General features: G+C 35.9%; 1 protein-coding gene across 1 annotated transcript in view; it reads right to left on the bottom strand.

Moving 5' to 3' along the window:
• STK3 (serine/threonine kinase 3) overlaps positions 1–22,305 on the bottom strand; it is a 276,517-nt gene that overhangs the window by 131,997 nt on the left and 122,215 nt on the right. The window contains exon 7 of the mRNA XM_040494088.1: positions 5,422–5,559. Within this exon, the coding sequence (XP_040350022.1) occupies positions 5,422–5,559 (138 nt within the window). The remainder of the gene's footprint in view (positions 1–5,421; positions 5,560–22,305) is intronic.

Here is a 22,305-nt window from a genome sequence, read left to right on the forward strand (position 1 = left end):
GTTTTTGTGTCTCTGTCTCTCTGCTCCTCCCCTGCTCACACTCTGTCTCTCTCTCTCTCAAAAATAAACATTAAAAAAAAATGTTTTTTAACTAAAAAAGGGTGAGAATTCATAAAACACCTGAACTAATGTTGTAGTGACAGGAAATACCCCAAATCAACCTACCACATTCTTGATCATGTATCTTTAAAATAAGGCTGCCTGAACATTACCTCTTTTAAAATCTGAGATAGTGCCTCTTAAATTTTGTTCATGTTCTGAATTACCAATTTCTGAACTGACAGAATTCAAATTAGTGATTTATTCAAAAAAACTTCATAGCAAACAAGAATTTAAAGTGAATTGAAGAGAGACTTCTGCTTCTGGACAAAATGAATAGACATATTTTTCCCTGTAACTCTCCATTAAAGCACAATTAAAACCCTGGACAAAACATAGGAAGATTCTGAGAGATGGAGAGAAGGTGACAAAATGGGTAGGGACTCTGGAATTTGGGGTAGAACCCAGCTTTGAGTTCCATGCTTTTCTGTTTTACCTCACTTATCCCAGATCAGGTACTAGAGAAGCCAGCACAACTAAGAAATACCAATGGACACAAGTGAAAAAAACAAAAACAAAAACCCTACAAAAGCCTGCTCTCTCAAGCCAAGAGATCAGGAAAGGACAGCTAACAAGACAAAAGTTTTAGGTAACAACCAATCTAGTCCAGCCAAACACTACACAGAAAACACTGACACCTCCCCCACCAGCAAAGGCTGAATGAGGAACCTAGACTTCCAACCTCTGGAGGCTGTCCAATCCTTCTAGTGAGGTGGTATCAGAGAAGGCCAAGTATCAGGCTAGGGCTTTCACTTCTATCAGGCCGTATAACACAATGTCAGCCACCCTGCCAGTGTGAAGTGTCTGCGGAGACTGTGTTGCAGGCTGGACTTATACCCCTACCAGGCAATAATGAAACAAACAAACAAACAAACAAACACCCACCCCCTCCCTGCTGGAGTGGAATCAGACGGAGGCCCACTGGAGAGTCAGAACTTTCATCACCAGCAAGCTATAATGAGGCCCTGCAGTTCTAGGAGAGGCCACTACATGCACCCCAGCCCTCACCCCTGTTCAGTAATAAGGGACCCCAGCACACACATGTCAAAGGAGACCAAGTCGGGGTACCAGACTTCTACTGCTACCTGGCAGAAATGAGATGGGGCCCCTTTCCCTCACTGAAGCAGCATCAGAGGACACCTCTTAGAAAATTTAAATAAGATCTACACTCTCACCATAATACCCAAAATGTCCCAGTTCCAAATGAAAAACACTCACCATACCAACAAGCAGGAAAATCTCAACTAAAATGGGAAAAGACAGTCAACAGACAGCAACATCAAGATGACATGGCTGTTAGAATTACGTAACAAGGATTTTAAGGCAGTCATCACAAAAATGCTCCAACAAGTAATTACAAACATGCTTGTAAACAAATGAAAAATTGGAAAGTCTCCAGAAAGAAATAGAAGATATAAAAGAGAAACAAATGAAAAAGTTAGAATTGAAAAATACAGTAATGACAATAAACTCAATGAATGGGCTCATCAGCAGATGAGGACAGAGGGATGAATCAGTGAACTGTAATATAAAACAGTGGAAAGAACACAATGTGAACCACAGAAAGAAAATAGACTAGCATAAAAATGAACAGAATCTCAGGGATCTGTAAGACTAAAACAAAATGTCTAACATTTGTATCAATGGAGTCATAATAAAGAGAAGAGAAAGAGGGTAGGACTGAAAAAACATTAGAAAAAATAATGACCAAAAACTTTCCTAAACTAGTAAGAGATAAAAACCTACAGACTTAAGAAGGTAAACAAACCCCCAACAGGATAAACCCAAAGAAATTCATACCTAGACACATAATTAGACCTGTGAAAAATTAGGACAAAGAAAAAAAATCTTGAAAACAGCAAGGGGTAAAACAATCCAACAAAGAGACAGTAGAGTGCTCATAAGAAACTGTGATATCAGAGGAAATGGCACAATATTTTTCAAGTGCTGAAAGGAAAAAAAAAAAAACCTGTCAACCAAGAATTCTATAGCTAGTGAAAATATCCTGCAGGAAAGAAAAGGAAATCCATATATTCTCACATGAAGGAAAACTAAGAGAATTTCTTACTGCAGACCTACCTTAAAAGAATGGCTTACAGGAAGTCCTCTAGACACAAAGGAAGTAATAAAAGAAGGGACTGTGAAACATTAGGAGAAAGAACAATGGAAAGAGCAAAATAGGGTAAATACAAGAGATTACCCTTATTCTCTTGAGTTTTCTCAATTGTTTAAAGGTTAAAGCAAATATTTTACCATTGTTTGACACAGATCTCTATGTATGAAGAGAAAATATTTTGACTATTATAAATGGGAGGGACAGCAAGGTAGATAAAGTTCTACTCCTCAGCTGAACTGGTGAAATGGAAGAATAAGTCACGTTCCATGGGAGTTCACAGAGTAACCCATGACATCATCTGTTCTAGCCAAGCTCAGGGGTCAATTCAAATAATGGCAGATCTCAGTCAACCTCACAGTCTCACAGAAATACATGCTGGGGCAGGAGCTGACTTCAGGTTCTAGGCTGCCCACCAGCAGATACAAGGACCATCTTGAGATCTGGAACTTTAGTGCCACTAGGCTGAACTTGAACCCTGTCCTTTAATATCTTTGGGGTTTCAATCTCCTCATCTTTTAAAAACTACTAGGAGTTCACTAATAATTTCAAAGGATCCTTTCAGTCTATGATTCTTTTAAGCTTACACAATTATTTATATTGTGCCCTGGAGAAAAAAACACTATAAAAAATTCAGCATGAATTTCTTAAAAACTGTTTATCAGGGTCTAGAAATCAACATGGTATAATCTGTACATGTAGGCTGTAGATGTGTCCACTAAAACTTGGTAATAAGACTGTCCTCTGAGAGTTATAATTCAACTCATAATATGTAAGACATATGCAAAACTCCTTTAAAAGACAGAATGGATTCCAGGCACCTAGCAAATAAGACTCAAATGAGACTAATGAGACTCATGATAATTATTCTATCTGATACACATGTATTAAGTACTGGATACCAGTAAATGATATGCACTTTTGGGAACACTGAGGAATGACAACTAGCCTTAACAAGGATGAGAGAGGAAGGCTTCCTGGAGGAGTACCTAATTTGAATTAGAAATAATTAGAGAAGAGTAAGAAGGAAACTGTTGGTGAAGGGGGTTTTTAACTAGGAGGGTTGGGGGAAACAGTGTGAAAAAAGGTACAGAGGATTGAAAGAGCATGGTCTGTATAATAAACAACAAGTCCATTATTTCAAAATTTATAGAGGAGAAAAAGAGAGGTAGCAAAGGGCAGTTACGAGGCTAGACAAGCAAGGGCACATTATAACAAAGGGCCTTGAATGGTTAACAATAGCACAATAGGAAAAAAAATAATCAAGAAAGCAAATATTGGCTCATATGCACTATACAGTTCTTGTTATAAAGAAGGATGGTTAAGCCAAACCCAACTAGAGGCTAGACGGTAACAGAGCTTGTTAATGTAGCCCATCTAGGCCAACTTTTTGGGCAGAAAAGAGTGGAAAAAGAGTGGAGCTGGGGGACAAATGGAATAAACCCACAACAGTCACTTTCACTGTGTGATCTTCAGTGAGTCGTTTAACCTTTTGGGGCTTCAAGACCTTCATCCACAAAATAAGGGAATTATACTGCAGTATTTCTCAACTGCTTTTCTATACTAAATACTCAAAGTGGAAAAAACAAAACAAAAACCAGAATATCTTTTCTTAAGATTAGAAAAGATTACGGAAGAAAGACTACAAAGAAATACTGGTTGTGTTATCCAAATACTGGTTGGATCCAAATACCAGTATCCAAATACTGGTTGTGTTATCCAAAATATCAGTTACCAGATATATTTGGATTTATTTTAACCATCATTTTTTGTGCTATCTGTCCCACTTTTTGTTTTGCTTCCCCCCTCCTTCTTTCTGGTCTTCCTTGGGGCTGAATAATTTGGATACTCAACATGATAACAATACCAACTGGCCCCTGATTTATGTGCTCAAAATTCCTCTGTAATGCTGACAGTATCTCAAAATAAAAGTTTTAATTAATTAATTCTTGAAAGGCAATATTTGCATATAACACAGAACTCAAAAGGCTCAAAAAGAGCATTCAGCAAAATGTATGTCTCTATCCCACTCCTGCTTCTTAGCCATACTGTTACCTACTCTGGAGGTCAGTTTCTTGATGATTTTTCCAGATCTACTCCACTGCAAGCACTGGTGCATGTGCGCGCGCGCACACACACACACACACACACACACGATTTATAAATGAAAGACATTATAATTAAACATATGATTATTATATGATATTACTGATTATATATTAATAGGACATATCAGTGGGTATATAGGATTGAATATTATAATGAATATAGTAATATATTATACTAAATTACAATGATATATACATATATGTATGTGTAGGTGTGTATACTCTGCCAATTACTCCTCTCAGTGGACCTTAGATTGCTTCCAACTGTTGGCAGATATTTATGTTGTTTCTGATCTTCTGTCATTACAATGTACTATGAATACTTCTACACATAAGTTATGTCAGCAATGGTTAACATTTTCTGTAGAACGAATTTCTAGAAGTGTGACTGCTTGGTCAAAAAAGAATTCCTTTCCAAATATCAAGAATTATTTTCCAAATATCAATTGATTATTAGCTTAGAGGTCTAAGCCAATTCTGTTGGGAAAATAAAGACACAGATGCTTATCAAAAGTATTAAATTATTTCTAATCGCAATAAATGCCAACATAGATAAAAAATAAAACCTCCTGACACTCTGGATAAAGAGTCTGCTTGTAGTTGGGGGTGGGTACTGAAAGTATTTAGGTAATCATGTAATCAATATATACATACAACATAAGGTCTTTTCAAGGAGCTCAGGGATCTCGTATTTATATACCTTATGGTATATCAAAAAGTGAAGAAAGAAATGCTGGGCCAAGGACTAATACAGCAGGGGAAAAAACACAAAAAATACTAACAGTGGAGAAAATAACTCATTTCTGCATTGAGAACCTTTTAGAAGTTTTGTTTTAAACAACTTTGGAGGGAAGAATTGACAACAACAAAGATAGAAAAAAGGGAAAAGACAGAAGACTGAATTTGGAAAACAGAAAAGGAAAACCGAGACACAGAGAACAGGTAGGCGAAGAATGGCGTGTGTGTCTTTGTCACTCCATATTTCCTCAGAGGTTTACATCTTGAGAAATCGGTTAATAAAAGCCACAGCAATTCTGGTCAATGTGAGAAAGCTACAAAGTATGAAGAAAATATCTTTCCCTTTCAGGCATAAGCACTGACCTGTAACAGTTGTGTGGCAGTAGCTCTCTGCTCAGGATTCTTCACGAGGCACTTTTTAACAAAATCGGTGAAATCATCAGACCAAAGTTCTGGCTTCCTGAATGTTGGTGGTGGATTTGTGGGAATCATAAAAATAGCCTAGCAAAAATGAAATAGCCAAAAGAAATTAAGTAAGAATCACAAGAGCACACCAAAAAAACAAATCTCTCTATCTTTCTATCAGACCCTAAATCTGAAAAACAAATTTAAGCTGTTCTAGGATTTCCAGTAAGATTGCAATTCAGGAAGCAAGTCCATCTGCTACTAATGTAATCATTTCCCATTAAATTTCCTCTATTTGAATTGCAGCTCATTGAGCACATCATTCTTTATTTTATCTATTATTTTTAATCAGTCTCCAAAAAAGACTGCAATTCTAACCCTTTTACCAAATTAGGAACATTCTCTAATTAAACAGATATATTCCCTAATTTTGCTATTGCATGCCAGATTTACTTCCCATTTCAGTTTCCTATAAGTATTCTGCTCAAAATGGATAGCAGCAGTCCAATTTGTTTCTGCAATCCAGAATATATAAGTACAAATAAAATTACTACCGTGATTAGAAATAATACTAATAGAGCCAAGGAAACTTTTGTTTCCTTTTCTAACTACATGAATCAGGATTCCAAATGAAAAGTATTAAAGGTAATATACCACTTAAATTTGTTATTAATGATATAATTTAGTATTAATAACTCAGAACTAATTAAATACATTCAGAAAGTTCAAAATTCAAAAGTTTTAAAAAGCCTTCCTGCCATCCTTGTCCTCCTAGCTGTCCAGTCATCCCTTCTCAACCAAGAGAATTAATTCTTAATGTTCTTAGGAAATCACTGTATGTAATGAAATTACTTCTCTCTTGGGGCATCTATAATAGTTCCTGATAAAATACTATCACTAAAACATCATTTTCTTTGAAAAGATATAAAAATGAAAATACAATAAAGTTAAAACAAATGTATCAAGCACTCAATAAACACTATTACCATTTTATTTTAATTTTTTTTTTTGACATTATTTATTTTTGAGAGACAGAGAGAGACGGAGCACAAGTTGGGGAGAGGCAGAGAGAGAATGAGACACAAAATCCAAAGCAGGATTCAGGCTCTGAGCTGTCAGCATAGAGTCCAATGCGGGGCTCAAACCCACAAACCGTGAGATCATGACCTGAGCCGAAGTTGGACCTTTAACTGACTGAGCCACCTAAGAACCCCTGCTATTACCATTTTCATTTTCACATAATGTTATTAATAAACAAGAGGCAAACACAGCCATGACAAAAATTTTACAAAGTAAAATGAATTCAACCATAACTAACTGTAGTTTAACAAGTAAATTTATATAATTATACAGTCAACACAACAGGTGAGATGAGGAAAAAATGGCTTTTGGCAATCTTAATATATGCATATGCAACATACAAACATGTGCCCCTCAAAGATGTAGTTAGGGTGAAACATCCAAAAAACTCCCTTCTGGGCTGCAGAATTCTTGGACTTTCTAGAAGGGAGGTGTTTGTCTCTGTTTTTTCTCAGTTTTTTGCCTGGCTTTGGTGGTCTTCTCTCTTCATGTATAAACAAATTTCCTTACTGCATAAAGAAAATAAAAATGGCAATACTACAAACCACAGCAATACTCAGAAACCAGTTTTTTTTTTTTTACCACTGAAAGTAATCATAATTATGTTTAAAACTTCTGTTCATATATGGAGAAACCACAGCTGTAGAAAAAGTAACAAAGATAATATATTCTTGGGGATACCAGTTTTAATGTATTTTGTTGCTATAATAAAACTGTTCCACTCTCCACTGGAGTTATGAACTGTTCAAAGTCATTCACAAGTATCTTAAAATCATAGAATTTCCATAATAAAAGATATATGACAGATCATTTAGCTCAATGATTTAACAGAAAAGGAATCAAAAGGCCAGAGAGGCTAAGTGACTTAAAACCAAAATTTTAGACCCACAAAAGGCCTTTATTTAAAAGATTAGCAAAGTATTCTAATGCTTCTACTATATTTCAAGAAGCAGAAGGTGAAGTACAAAGCAAAGAGGGTTACTGAATCTAAACAAGCAGCTAGTAAGAGAACAGAGAAATGACAATTGATGATGTTTTCAACGTATTTGTCTTCACAGGCCCTCCTCTTCCAAGCAGAGAAGAAAGCATAAGCAAGTTTTAAGCCTTTACGATAAGGCAGTGGCAGAAATGACCTTAAAACTTACTACAATCACAAATGTGACCATCGATAAAGGTGAAGGTCATTCAATGAAAAATGAATGAGGGAAAGACCATTAAGTGGAGAAAATACAATCTTTTCAATAAATGGTGCAACAAAAATGAATTTGGATTCTTATGTTGTACCATATACAAAAATTAACTGAAAATGGACCAGTGACCATAACAATAAGAGTTAAAACTATAAAACTTAGAGGAAAACGTTGGGGGAAAGCTTCAAGACATTGGATTTGGCAATAATGTCTTGGGTGTGACCCCCAAAATCTAGGCAACAAAAGAAAAAACATAGGTAATTGGACTTCATCAAAATTTAAAACTTGTGCATCAAAGGACACTATCAATAAGATGAAAAGGCAACCGAAATGGGAGAAAATATTTGCAAGTCCTATGTGTGGTAGAGGCTTAATATCTAGGATGTATAAAGAACTCCTACAACTCAACAACCCAACTCAAAAGACAGAGAAAGAACTCGAGTAGGTATTTCTTCAAAGAACATACAAATGGCCAATAAGTACATGAAAAGGTACACAACATAACTAATCATTACAGAAATGTAAATCAAAACCACAATGAGATATGTCTCACATTCATTAGCATGGCTTTTATTAAAGAAAAAAAATCAGAAAATAACAAGTGGTGGCAAGGATGTGGAGCAGTTGGGATCCTCATGCACTGCTGGTAGAGATGTAAAAATGGTGCAGCTGCTTGAAAAACAGTATGGCGATTCCTTGAAAAATCAAACATGAAGTTACCATATGATCCCCTAATTCTACTTCTGAGTATGTACCCAAAAGAAGTAAAGGCATGGAAGAGATATTTGTATACCCATATTCATAGACTCATTATTCACTGTGGCCAAAAGATGGAAGTGACCCAAGTGTGCACTGACAGATGAACGGATAAAGAAAACACAGTGTTTACACTGTATACACACATACAATGGAATATTATTTAACCTTAAGAAGAAAATTTTTGGGGTGCCTGAGTGGCTCAGTTGGCTGAGTATCTGACTTTGGCTTAAGTCATGATCTCACGACTCATGGTTTCGAGCCCCACGTCAGGCTCTGCGCTGACAGCTCTGAGCCTGGAGCCTGCTTCGGATTCTGTGTTTCCCTCACTTTTCTGCCCCTCCCCTGCTTGTACTCACTCTCTCTCCCTCTCTCTCTCTCTCTCTCTCAAAAATAAATAAACATTAAAAATTTTTTTTCTAAATGGCTAATTTTATGCTGTGTATATTTTACCACAAAGAAAAAATATGGATGAAGAAAAACATTAAGTAATAATCAAGTTCAGAAATATTTAAGTGCCTACTGCAGATGAAGCACGGTGTTAAGCATTACATGGAGCTCAAAGAAGCAGCAGGAAATACCCTACCCTTAAGTCACTACCCTTAAGAAGCTTCTAACCTAGTCTGTCAATGAAAGCACAAACAATAAAAGAATTAAATAACAGTATAATAATAAAATAAATGATAACAAGGCATTTGGAACAGAGGTCATTCCCCTTAGTAGAAACAGTGTAAGGATAAGCAGGAGAGTAGAAACAGGCCATCAGGAGGAGCAGAGAACAACTGACTGCTTGGTAAGGTATAGGAAATAAGAAGATTAGAAGGGAAATGGAGAATATGGAGTTTGGTCAGCAAGAAAGTACACAACTGAAAAGAAATGTGTGTGTGTGTGTGTGTGTGTGTGTGTGTGTGTGTGTGTGTATGTGTGTATTTGTTCTTGATTAGGTTGTTTATGACCCAAGAAGTAGATTAAACAAGAACAAAACCCCTGGAGACACTCTAAATATGGAATAGAAAAGGCAGTTAGGGGCTAGTACAGATGGCCCAACACGAGTAATAAAGAGTTCAAACGAGGGTGGTTTCTACGGAAATGGAATGGAAGAAATGAGGTAGAGGAGATACTACAAAAGAGGAACCAAGAATATATCTTGCCAACATTGTGTGGGAGGGGTGGAAAAAAAGGAAGAATGAAAGATTACTCTAGAATTCAAGAAATTAAAAAAAACAATACCTTAATTGCAAGGCACTCAGGTATTCTAACAATTCACTACATCATTTTTTTGAAAGCCCTTAGAATATGCAGCAAGTTGCTACAGTGTGTTATCACCGGCTTCTAACTCGGAAAGTGATCCAAAGGACTTTCCATGGACAAAGCAGTGAAGATTCAATATCCAAGTCTGTTGATTCTAGGGTAAGAGTTAATCTCTTTTATTAGTCTATTCATCTTCGTTCAAAAGGGGAAAATCCTTTCATAGAAGAGAATATTCTTACACATCTTACATCATATCACACATATTTACATCTAACACAGTCCTTTCAAAAGCAGTACAGCCAGTTTTATGACACAATAAGCACGTCAAATGACATTTATCAAGTACTTTCTGTGTGTTCAAAACTACGTTCTAAATAAAGTTGCAGACTGATAGGCCAAAGGCCAAATAACATTAGTGGGCATATTTTGTTCAGTCACTATCAAGTTCACACTCCCAAAAGGTAAGAATCTGCTGGAATCAGGCTGATTTCACCCAGGATGTACGTTCTCCCTTGTACATGGGCCCCATTTAGTCTGGCTCAATTATCTACTTTACCTGATGGTTCTTTCAAGTATTTAACTTTGTGAGCCCTGCTATTACAGATTTTAAAATAAAACACAAATCTCAAAGCCACAGAGCTCACAGTCAGCTTGGGGGGGGGGATTAACACGTGAAACAAATAGCAAACAATGAAGTGCTGGAAAATAAAGTTCTTCTGTAAATAACCTAATTCATCTCAGCTCCATAGCTGAAACGGAACCTAATCTGGCTTCAAGGATGGGCAAAATGGGGTTAATATCAGCTGCTGGAAAGGGCACACAAAACCACCTGCTACTTCAATTAAAGAATAAAAATAAATTTGAACTCTCATCTCTGCAAAACAGTTCAAAGCACCCACATAAGCCCTTATATACTGACCTCAAACTGCAGGTAAATGATACTAGATTGTCTAGATAAATGTTGTTCATCTGCACTTGTTACAAACTGATGGATAACAACTCAGTGATTTATGTTCTTGTAGCTAATGCTCTCCTTTGAACTTTGAGTCAATAAGTTGCAGTCTTATCTTCTGATAATCTTAACCTATAAGGCTCACCTCAGCAGTAGCTATTAGAAACTCAAGGATAAAAAAACTGAACCCTAACTCTTATTTACCCAGTACTATCATAAAGCAATCCTAAAAGGTTCACATTCTAGTCTCAAACAAGCACTGAACTGCATATAGTTCAAACAAGTAAGTCTCATTATATGGTCTACCAAAAGCAGAGACTCTGAAAGGCTCCAGGAAAACCACTATACCTTTTATTTCTATTTTTTTAGGTTAGATAATCAATAACAAATGGGCAGATTTTCTCACAGGCTTAACTTTGTTCAACTAATTTAACCTAATCATGAATCATAAAGGATCTTCTTAAGAATCCCTAGGTTTTGTATGAGCTAATTAGGTAATAGGCCCCTGCTGTAGAAAGTTTTAGCAATCAGTGGCTAGCCTTAGACTAACAATTCACTCCCTCCTTGCCACCAACCAAATCGCATGGACACACTTTACAGCCATATAATTTATCTTATCTCTAACACCATTTTGATTGAAGAATGTTAGTACAATAAACAGTATGATTTTCCTTGTATTTGTTGCTACACAGTGTGTTGCTTAACTACATATTGAACCTCTGGTTGAGTTTTTTTAAATTTATTTTTAACGTTTATTCATTTTTGAGACAGCCAGAAGGCACGAGCATGGGAGGGGCAGACAGAGAGGGAGATACAGAATCCTCAGCAGGCTCCAAGCTCTGAGTTCTCAGCGCAGAGCCGGATACGGGGCTAGAACCTACGAACTGTGAGATCACGACCTGAGCCAAACTCGGACGCTCAACCAACTGAGCCACCCAGGTGCCCCTGAACCTCTGATTACGTTTTAAAAAGAACTTCCCTGATCACAAATAGTCTAAAGAAGCCAAAAAATGTAAGTGCCTCAAAACAAATAATTCATTCCATGCTTGGAATTTCATGCCTTAGACTCCAGGAGCACCCACATGTGCAAAGAGCTGGAGCTGAGCAAGCACAATGCCTGCACTCTGCAATCTCAGTGGAGTGAGTCAACACATATGCCTGAAGCTAAGGTAGCTGGGTTTGTGAATATACAGAAGCAAGGACATGCCGGAATAACAAAGGAATCTGTGCCACTATTCAAGAACCTCAGGTATATGAGCAAAAGGTTATCTTCATAACAAATAAATGAGATAAGGAATGAGAAAGCATTTTATAAAACTTCAAAGAACTAAATAAACACAGCTGTTTATTTTTCTTGCTGGCAAACATAATCCATAGGCAGGAAGCTACTAAGTCAAATAAAAATATATAGCTTCCAAAAATGATATATAGGAATAATAATTTTTAAAAGACTACACAAATAAGATGGCAAACAACACAACAAAATGAAGCCAACACTGGATCTGGGTCAGAAAAACAGGCTTGAGCTCTCAATCGTCCTCTGGCTGATCGTGCAGCTTCAGTTTTTTCATTTAAGTGATGACATTGGACTACATGTTTTTCAGGGTCCTTTTTGGGTCTAAAAGACTCTAGCTCACTCTAACTGCCTAGCAATCAAGGAGTTAAATCCTCACTAGCCAAGTAGTATTAAGAAAGGAGATGCGGGGGGGGGGGGGGGGGAGGAGAAGGGTAACAAAATGGTTATTAGATGTGAACACGAAAGTACAAATCTACATTTTTATTACCACTCCCTCAAATGCAATTTTGAAGCAGACAGAGAATACTAAAACCCAGAGTGAACCTTGCTATCAGGGTGCAGTTTCTACAGTAAGCACAGGGTTAAAGTATTGTGAGCCTGACCTCACAATTCACTCCAACTCCAACTGCAGGAACTTCAATACTCATTAATCTGTCCAATAAGGGCCATTTTGCCTGCCGAGGTACCAAATTAAGGGAAGGGATGCAGTTGATGTCCTGGCAGTACAGAGTGACTAAGAGATCTAGAAGTCTGAGCCAGCCCTAGATAGCACTGAGTCCAACAGCACTACCACCATAAGCAGCTACATGACCTATTTTACTTCGCTATGCCTATTTTCACATATTAAAAATGGGAATAATCGTACCTACCTTACAGAGCCGGTCTGAAGCTTACATGGGTTAATACGCGTAAAATACATGCAGCAGCACCGACCACATTGCAAATGCACAAAAATTAACCCCACCTTACCAAGGGGACCCGCAAGAGTAAACTACCTTATTCAAGGTCACACAGCTAGTCAACACTGGAACTCAGGTGTACCTGGCTCCTTGGCTACTTCACACCACCTCCAGATTTCTATTAAATTTCTGCCACAGATAATTCTACCATAAGAGCCCCCTAATGTATATTCAGTCTCCAAAAAAGAAAATGGAAAGCTATTTGTATAAAGATGGTTAGAATTCACTTTCTGTAACAGTGGAAAACTGCAAACAAAAAATACCAAACAATTAAGAAATGGATAAGTAAACTGCTATGTATCAATAAAATGGAGAAACTTATTGCTATAAAAATAACAAATGGTGAATAAATAAACTGTGAAAATTTAAAAAAATAAAAAAATAAAAAAAATAACAAATGGTGAATCACAAAATCACAATGAAATATTTTGTTTTGTTTTTTAAGTGAAAATGAGAAAATAAAACAACAGTCTGTTCTGAATGATTACCTTCAGTAATGACATGTGGCAATGTCACTAAAATGTAGCAATAAAGACTGAAAGATGGTACAGAATCTCAAAAATTCAAAATATCAATTCACAACAGCAACTGTCTACAAGAGTGCAAAAGACTCTTTTTACATTTTTTATTCTCAAGGCTACTCACTATATATATTAAACTTTTAAAAACTGTATTTGAGGGGCACCTGGGTGCTCACTCGGTCAAGCGTACAACTTAGGCTCAGGTCATGATCTTATGGTCTGTGAGTTCCAGCTCCGTGTTGGGCTCTGTGCTGACAGCATGGAGCCTGCGGCCTGCTTCAGATTCTGTGTCTCCCACTCTCTGTCCCTCCCCAACTCATGCTCTGTCTCTCTCCCTCTCAAAAAGGAATAAACATGAAAAAAAATAATTTAAAAAAAAAACCACTTGTACTTGCAATTGATCCAAGGCTTCATTTAGAACCACTGCTGAATTTATAGCCAACTGCAATCCGCTTCTATAACCACCGCATACAAACATAATTTAAATTCCAACACCTTTCATGGCTTCCATCCCTTGAGGTTGAAATATCATGTCCCTTTAATACAATGCAAAAGCATTCATAAAATATGGCTAAAGAAGAAATCAGAAGTGAATAAGAGCCAAAGTTAAGCAACTTTCTCAGCCTACTCTCTTTCCAATCTCCCAAATTAGAATTCCTATGTGTGACCAGTTCAACCAACTGCTTTGAGCACATAAAATGTATCCATACCTGCAATATAAGAATTTCTTAAAAAAAAAAAAAAAAAGAAAAGGAATTTCTTCAAGAAGCTTAGAATTTAATGGGATAGAGAATGCACACCAGATCATTTCAATAAAATAGTGTAAGTAAAAAAATATATGTGAACACTGGGCATTATGACTTGGTCCAAACTGAGGTTTAAAAAAAAAAAATGAGACTTAAGCTGAATGCTAAAGAATGAGTTAATGAGTCATAGAAAAGAGAACAGTATGTTCAGGATGTGGGGTCTGAAGTGTCACCATGGGGTCTGTGAGGGAAAGTAACCTGTTTCGTGCATGGGGCAGGGAAATTACAAGGTGAGCCTGAAACATCTTACTGGCCCTTAGAGAAAGGAACCAACGACCAACTGAGTCATGTCAAAAGAAGTTCAGAACATTGAGAGCTTAGCTCCACCCATAAAAGATTCAAATTTACTTGACCTGAAGTAAGGACCAGTAACAGTATTTTTTTTTCTTTCTTTTTTTTTTTTTTTTTTGGTCTCCCAAGCAATTCTAATGTGTAGTCAACACTGAGAACACTGTTCTAGGACATATAATATAAGGCAAGTATTATCACTCCATGTGCCTCCATTTCAGTACCTCCCATATTTTAACCAGTACTCTGGTTAGTTATAAACTCATTCTAAATGCCCTGGATAACATGGAAACTACTTAAAAGCATAGATACAGTGCCTCAAGTTTTGTATCCCCACAGTATCAGGCATAGTCACTTCTGCAAAGTAAAACCGAAATTTATATTGGAAGTGTTGATATAAAGACTTCCAGTTAAATATGGTTCTTTGAACATACTGATTTACCTCAACTCCATCCCAAAGGAAAGTCCTTACTGAAGGACACTAAGAACTAAAAAAAAAAAAAAAAAAAGTTTTGAAAAACAACAGTAGCAGTTCTACCCCTGAATGGCTATATGGCTTAGGCTCAAACCTTAGGTCTTCACCATAAAATAGAAGTAACAGCAGTGCCATTTTATTATTTTTAAAGCCCATCCAACTTAATTCACTAGTTATTATATAATAGCTTAACTGAGACACAATTCACATATGTGATCTATGTGATCTGGTCCTCTGCCACCTCTCTGACCTCATCTCCTACTTCTCTCCCTTTCCTGGCCAATTCCAGACATATAAACCTCCACCTCGTTCCTTAAACACCAAACATACTGCCACATCAATTTCCTCTGGCTAGAACGCTCTCACCATAAATCTGCATGTCCCATTTACTAACCTCCTTTAGGTCTCTACTAAAGGTCACCTTATCAGCCCTATCTTGACCATCATATATATAGTATCACAAACACCCCTGTCATTCTGTATCCCTCTTATCTTGTTTTATTCTTCTTGTCGAGCAGCACCTGTATATGACTATATGTTACAGTTTTTGAGAAGAATTTGTCTCTGTCCACTACAACATAAACACTTGAAAAGCTGGAACTTTGTTTCATTCACTGCTATATTCCAATGCCTAAAACAGTGTCAGAGCAGGCAGTCAATAAATGAGATGAATTAATATGTAACAAACTCAGTCTCTCTCAGCTTCACTGAGATTTTTTTATTTCCAAAAAGCAGGATTTAAAAAATTTTTTTTCAACGTTTTTATTTATTTATGGGACAGACAGAGACAGAGCATGAACGGGGGAGGGGCAGAGAGAGAGGGAGACACAGAATCGGAAACAGGCTCCAGGCTCCGAGCCATCAGCCCAGAGCCTGACGCGGGGCTCGAACTCACGGACCGTGAGATCGTGACCTGGCTGAAGTCGGACACTTAACCGACTGCGCCACCCAGGCGCCCCCAAAAAGCAGGATTTAGACGTAATGACCCCTAAGACACCTGCACAGCTTTAAAGTCTACAAATCTAGCAAAGAGACAGAACTAGAGAGCTAATGGTAATGTATAAAAATGTAAGCTGGCCTTCTAAGAAGGAAGACTTGACAATAAATGATTAACTACCAAAAGAATAAAGTATATATGAGAGGTACCTCCAAATAAACATGTGAAAGACTTTATAATAAAACTATATAATTAAGCACAGAGAACAAGACTATCTTGCCAAGATTTGCTATCATTGGCAAAAATCCATATTAAACTCAGCTTCCCCAATTCCAGATACAAATGGAATTGTGAATTTGGCAACTCACTGGAGAGAAAGACTGAAGTACAATCTGGGTTCACATTAAAGTTACCTCATTCTTCTCAACTTAGATCTGACCCAGAGGAAAATTTTTAACAGATTGTGTTGGACTAGTGCCATACTATACTCAGTAAAGTTCAAAATTAGCATTTTAGATACTAACCTAAAGGATTTGTATTTTGTTTCCCGAAAACTAAATTCGGCTAAAAATGTAATATGATGAATTATGAATATAAATGGATTATTTAAAGAAACACGTTGTCAAAGAAAAAGCAAATTATAACACCAGTCCCTCCCTCTTTTGATTTCATTCATGCAGTGTCTCACCCAGGTCTGAACACATGGTAGCACTCAAGCTGATAAGAGAGAGATAATTCTCTTCTTTCCTCTCAAAGTTTATTCAGATTTAGTGATATACAATATATACATGTCCACCTCAAACTTTCTAGTTATCAAAAAATGCAAATAAAAATTATGTACTTCCACATTTTATATATATATATATACATTAAGCATTTATTTTATTACGTCCTATGTCACAAAGCATGTATTCTAGGTAGACAATGAAGTCACAAGATAAAAGTTACCCATGCTGCTCTCAATAAATTTATAATCTGGTGAAAAAGTCAGACAAAATACAATAGAGTGTGATAAATTCTACGATTTGAGGGTATACAGGGTGCAAAGGAAGGAAGCTCAGAGGAAGGGTTCCCAGGTTAGACTGTAGAAGAGAAATGGGAGAAAATACAGGTAAAGAGAAGTAACACTGAGTAGAGAGCAGCAGTAAGAATTTAAAATATCTGAAAATAATAGTATGGCTAAAGGAAAGCAGATATCATGTAAATAAAGACGTAGGCAGAGCCCAAGGCTTTGTATAACACCCTTAGGAGTTCGGCTCCTAACCTAGAGTCAAATGAAAGAAACTGCTTTTTAATGGGAGAATTTTAAGTAAGGGAGTAATATGATCTGTGTTTCATTTGGGAATGATCAATCTAGCAGTATCACGAAGAACACTTTGAAAAGGGGGGTGAAACCAAACACTAGGAGACTATAATAGAAATCCAGAAGAAAAATTATGAGGTCTGAAATGAAAAAAATAGAGATGGAAAGAAGGGGATATATTCAAGACATATTAAGGAAGTAATATGGGCGGAAATTGGTGAATAATGAGAACTTGAATTAGCTTCATGGCTAAATAGGAGGAGCTAAATAGTAAGGAAAGGAATCACAGAAAAATTAGAAGGCAGCATCAACAGGCCTTGGTGATTGACCAATGGTGGGAGACTGGACAGATGAAGTACACTCTCCAGATTTTCAACATGAAAACTGGTTTGATGGGAGTGCCATTAACCAAGATAGAAAATACAATGCTAAAACCAGGCTGATGAGAAAACAGTAAAAAGAGATTTGGAGATACTGGATTTGAAGCATCTCTTGACAGTATAGAAAAGATTATCTAAGTAGGTTTTTAGAAATGAGTCTAGAGCTCGAGACGGGGAAAAAAGAGCCAGGAGATGGAGATACTCTAGAAATCAAAAGAGGAAAGAGATTTAAGGAAGAGAAAATGGCTACCAATGCCAAATAGAAGTAAAAGTTTGTGAACAATTTTAGTAGAATTGTGGGGGGAAAACAGCCAAAGTCTGTTCAGGGGTAAATGGCAGGGAAGTGAGGAAACTGAGGCAGCATGGGTTTTCATATGTGGCTCTGATAGGAAGGAGTGAGACAGAGCAGCAAACTGAGAATAGTATGAGCCCAAAGAAAATTTGTTTCTTCCTTAAAATGAGAAGAACCTGAGCCTGTAAAGTTCTGTAACAGAAAGGAGATAAGTGATGGGTGAAAGAGGGAAGCCAAGAGTGGAAGGAGCATGCCCTTCTACTAAAACCAGGAAAGACAGAAACAAGCCCTTAACAGTTCAGGCACTTAAATGACCACTTAAGCAAATTAATTTTTTTAATAATGAATATCCTGCAAGCTTAAGCTATTTAGCACTATTTTTTAAACAATTCTGTTGGGTAAATTTTGATACGTTTACATATTATATATAGTAATACTGTTGTAATATTATATCTACTCTATATAGACAGTGTGCATGGCAATGTACTAAGTGGCTTTATAAAAATTTTTTCTCTTAGTCCTCACCAAAACTCAATGAAGGATTATTATTCCATTTCATACATCAGAAAACTGAGGCATAGGGAGGTTAAATAACTTGCCCTTGAATACTCAGCAAATAAAGGACAGCACTGGAAAATGAACCCAGACACTGTAGCCCAAAGCCAATGTTCTTAACCAAAAAGTTATACTGCCTCTACAAACAAATACTTTTGGTTCATGAAATTAATCTGAAGGCAACATATTTTCCATCAGGAAATATTTCTGATTTTAGAATAGAAGAAAACTGGGTTTACTGATCAAAAACTTGCTAAACTGCACTTAATATATTAAATTTTTAAAACCTAGAGAAATAACAGTATATTATTAAAAACATCACAAAATACAGTTTTCTCTTATGTATGTATGTATGTATATATGGATATGTGTGTGTGTGTGTGTGTGTGTGTGTGTATCAGTGGTTCTTAAATTTGACCATGCATCAGAATTCCTTGGAGGGCTTATTAAAATGCAGACTGCTGAACCCTACCAAAAGAGTTCCAGATTCAATACGCCTGATAAAGGACCCAAGAATCTGTATTTCTAACAAATGTTCAGAAGATATTAATGCTATTGCTCTAGGGACCACACTTTGAGAATTACTACCTTATTATAGTAACTCTATATAAAAGTTAAGTAACATGAATGTAAAAACACCTGGCAGATGGCAGACAATAAGTAGTATCTGCAATTATTATTAATAATAGCAAATATGATGACCATTACTATTATCTGCATAATTACTTAGACTTTTAATCAATTTTTATTCAAAGAAATACAAAATTAACATATCCTTTTATGATCACAATACTCTGACTGCCAACTTTATGTATCTCTGGTGTCTTTCCTGCATACTGCTAGCAAAACAGCCTTTCTAAAATGTAAATCTGCACATCAACTCATACTTCAAACCAATCTTTCCCTATTACTTGCAAAACAAACTACAGTCTTCTTGGCATGGCTAAGAGATAGATCTCTTTGCCCATGAGCTATCATGTAATTACTCATCTTTCAATGTGATTATGGAACATTTCCTATTCTTTGAAAGGTTCCCTAATATGACTCTCTCAATAAAGCCATACATTCTTTCATGATTCCAAAGTACCTTTAAAATAATAAGAGAACAACAATGATATTATCAATCAACATTGTGGGGTATCTCCCAAGGGTTTTACATGAACTATTTTACTTAATCCTCATAACAACTCAGGATAATGACTATAATTATCCTCATTTATAGATGGAAAAAAATGAAATATGGAGAAAACAAATTTGCCCTAGGTGATAAAACTAGCAAGGAGAAAAGTCAGGATTCTACCACTGCAATTAAGCTATACCAACAACTGTCAGATTTCTTAGTACTTGAGTATTGTTTAGATTATAGATTTTTGTAAATATTAATCTCAGTAATTTCCTTATTCATTTTTACATTATTTAACTAATATTTACTACCTTTTATATGCCAGGCATTGTGTTAGGCAATGAGAAACATGAGATTAAAAAAAGGAAAACCTAGTGCCGGTTCCCTGAGACATGCAATATAGTGGGGAAGCCATACATTAAAGAGAAAAAAAAAATCACATAAATATTTCCATAAATAAACGTTAAAGACAAAAAGGACAAGGTTCTCTTCGATTAAAATAGGAAGATCTAACCTATAGATAGCTATTGTCCCTTACCTTCACAGTGTCCTAATACAAGGGTATAAGTTATGCAAAATATAACTCTCAGAATGCCAAATAACTACATTTTAAAATGACACTTTCAAAATCAAATGAAGTGATTTAATTATAAGATCAAAGTCATGTAGTTAAAATTTTAAACATATTATTAAAAATGACATTTAAATTCTTCAGCTCTTTGTTCTTTTGGCAAATGTAGCTATTGCCTCTCTGAAACAGAATGTAATAAATATAAAAACCTATAAAAAACTAGTAAACTGGCATTTGAAGGGGCCTTGCAAATATTAGTCATGATAAAGGTAAAATAACATGCCAAGTTCCTGACAATCGTAGTTGTGCAAAAAAAGAACTTCCGTTTTGGACAATGCTAACTTTCTTAAGATTAAAGAGGAGTTAGATCCATGACTTAATATACTTCCATTTGTAAGATTTAAAAAAAAAATCAAAAAAAATTCCTTCATAGTAACTTTCAAAGGGAAAACCAGTATTCTTTTATAGGAGGAAAATGCCTAAAAGTCCAAATACTGATCTTACAAAAAGACATGAAAGGTAAAATCAAGTATGAACCAGGTCTGGATCCCCATATCTTCAGTTTCTATTTATCAAACAGAAAAATCTTTCCAACTTTCTCCTTTCCTGTATAAGACCAAAACTATGCGATATTCTGTTTGTATTACAATTACACTAATTCAATGCAGGTCACTTGCTTTTTACTGAGTCCAGATGACATTCAGTAAACTAAACATGGGCCAATTAGTTTTAAAAAAGAGAAAAAAAGAAAAGAAGAAAGAAAGAAAGAAAGAAAGAAGTGCATTCTGATTGCCTTTGGGTAGGTCATACAGTGGCTACAGAACATCATGGCCTGAACTTCATTTTGGCTAACACCAACCATACGCTAACATTAAGGACTAGCATTTTTCATTCCTTTCAGATTTCTCACATTTGGAAATTCTAATTTAAATGCATACTCCGGTGGAAGTGAGGACAGCAGTGCAGCACAATACCGGTTCTCCCTTCCTGAAACTCAAATGTCTTGTTTTGGAGCTACTAAGGGGGAATGTGCATATTGTCTAAAAACATCTGATTCCTTTATTTCAATTGTTTTTTTTTTTTTACTTATCACAGTTATAAATGAGTAAATAACACTGCTGAGTTAGCTGACACACACACAAAAAGACGCTCTATGGCTATGAACTTTCAACATCAGTATTGTAGTCTATAATCAACCTACACCACCATGTAATTAGACACATGACAAACTGGGTAACAGGAACAAATATTCGTAACTAAAGAAACAATAATTTTCTTAATACCTCATCAGGAGCTGGCACTCAACATTTTTTTATAGTCTATTGTGTAAAGAAAGATGGTTTACCATTCCTTGTAAACTCTGCTCACTAATGTATACCTTGCTTAAAAAAGTCTTTCAAAGGTTGTAATATAAATTAAACTTCACATAAAATCATAATTTGAAATCAGAATGAGCTCCTACAAAAAACTACATTAATTAATTCTTCACTACATTTACCCTTTATTAATTGCCTGAATTTTAATTTAAAAACCACTCATCATTATCACACAAATATCAATCTCCAAATGTTTAAATTAGCCTGATTTTTAAAAACTTTGTTATTTATTTTTAGCTGTTTTTTAACCTGTATAAATTTAACTGGAGAATATTATGTTCCTGCAAGTGTTCATGAATAGAAAGATACAGTAATGGAGATGGAAATTATTTACTCTGAAAATCCTGACTGCATGACTGTTAAATCACTTACATACGGCCAAATGATCTACAAGGAAGCAGGGAGGTCCTGAAATTGTGTACTCATATCCATTTTCAACTACTGCACAGGTGACACAATCAATCAAGTCATTACTGAAATAGAATGGGAATAGAAGGCACTTGGTGAGTAAAGGTGACTTCTTTAAACAATAGGTAAAATGAAAAAAAGAGACTATCACTATCTCACATTAAAAAGTAGCCATCAACTATAGATCAAAGAGTATATTCCATCTCTGTGGTGTTCAGTAATGTATGTCCAACTTTGGACACTATATTATATTCAGTATCTACACTAGTACAGAAAAAAATATGCATAAAATAATTCAGTAATGACAAATCCCCTGATAATA

Source organism: Herpailurus yagouaroundi, unplaced genomic scaffold, assembly GCF_014898765.1.
Source record: "Herpailurus yagouaroundi ecotype Mexico unplaced genomic scaffold, PumYag 186, whole genome shotgun sequence".
NCBI lineage: Eukaryota > Metazoa > Chordata > Mammalia > Carnivora > Felidae > Herpailurus > Herpailurus yagouaroundi.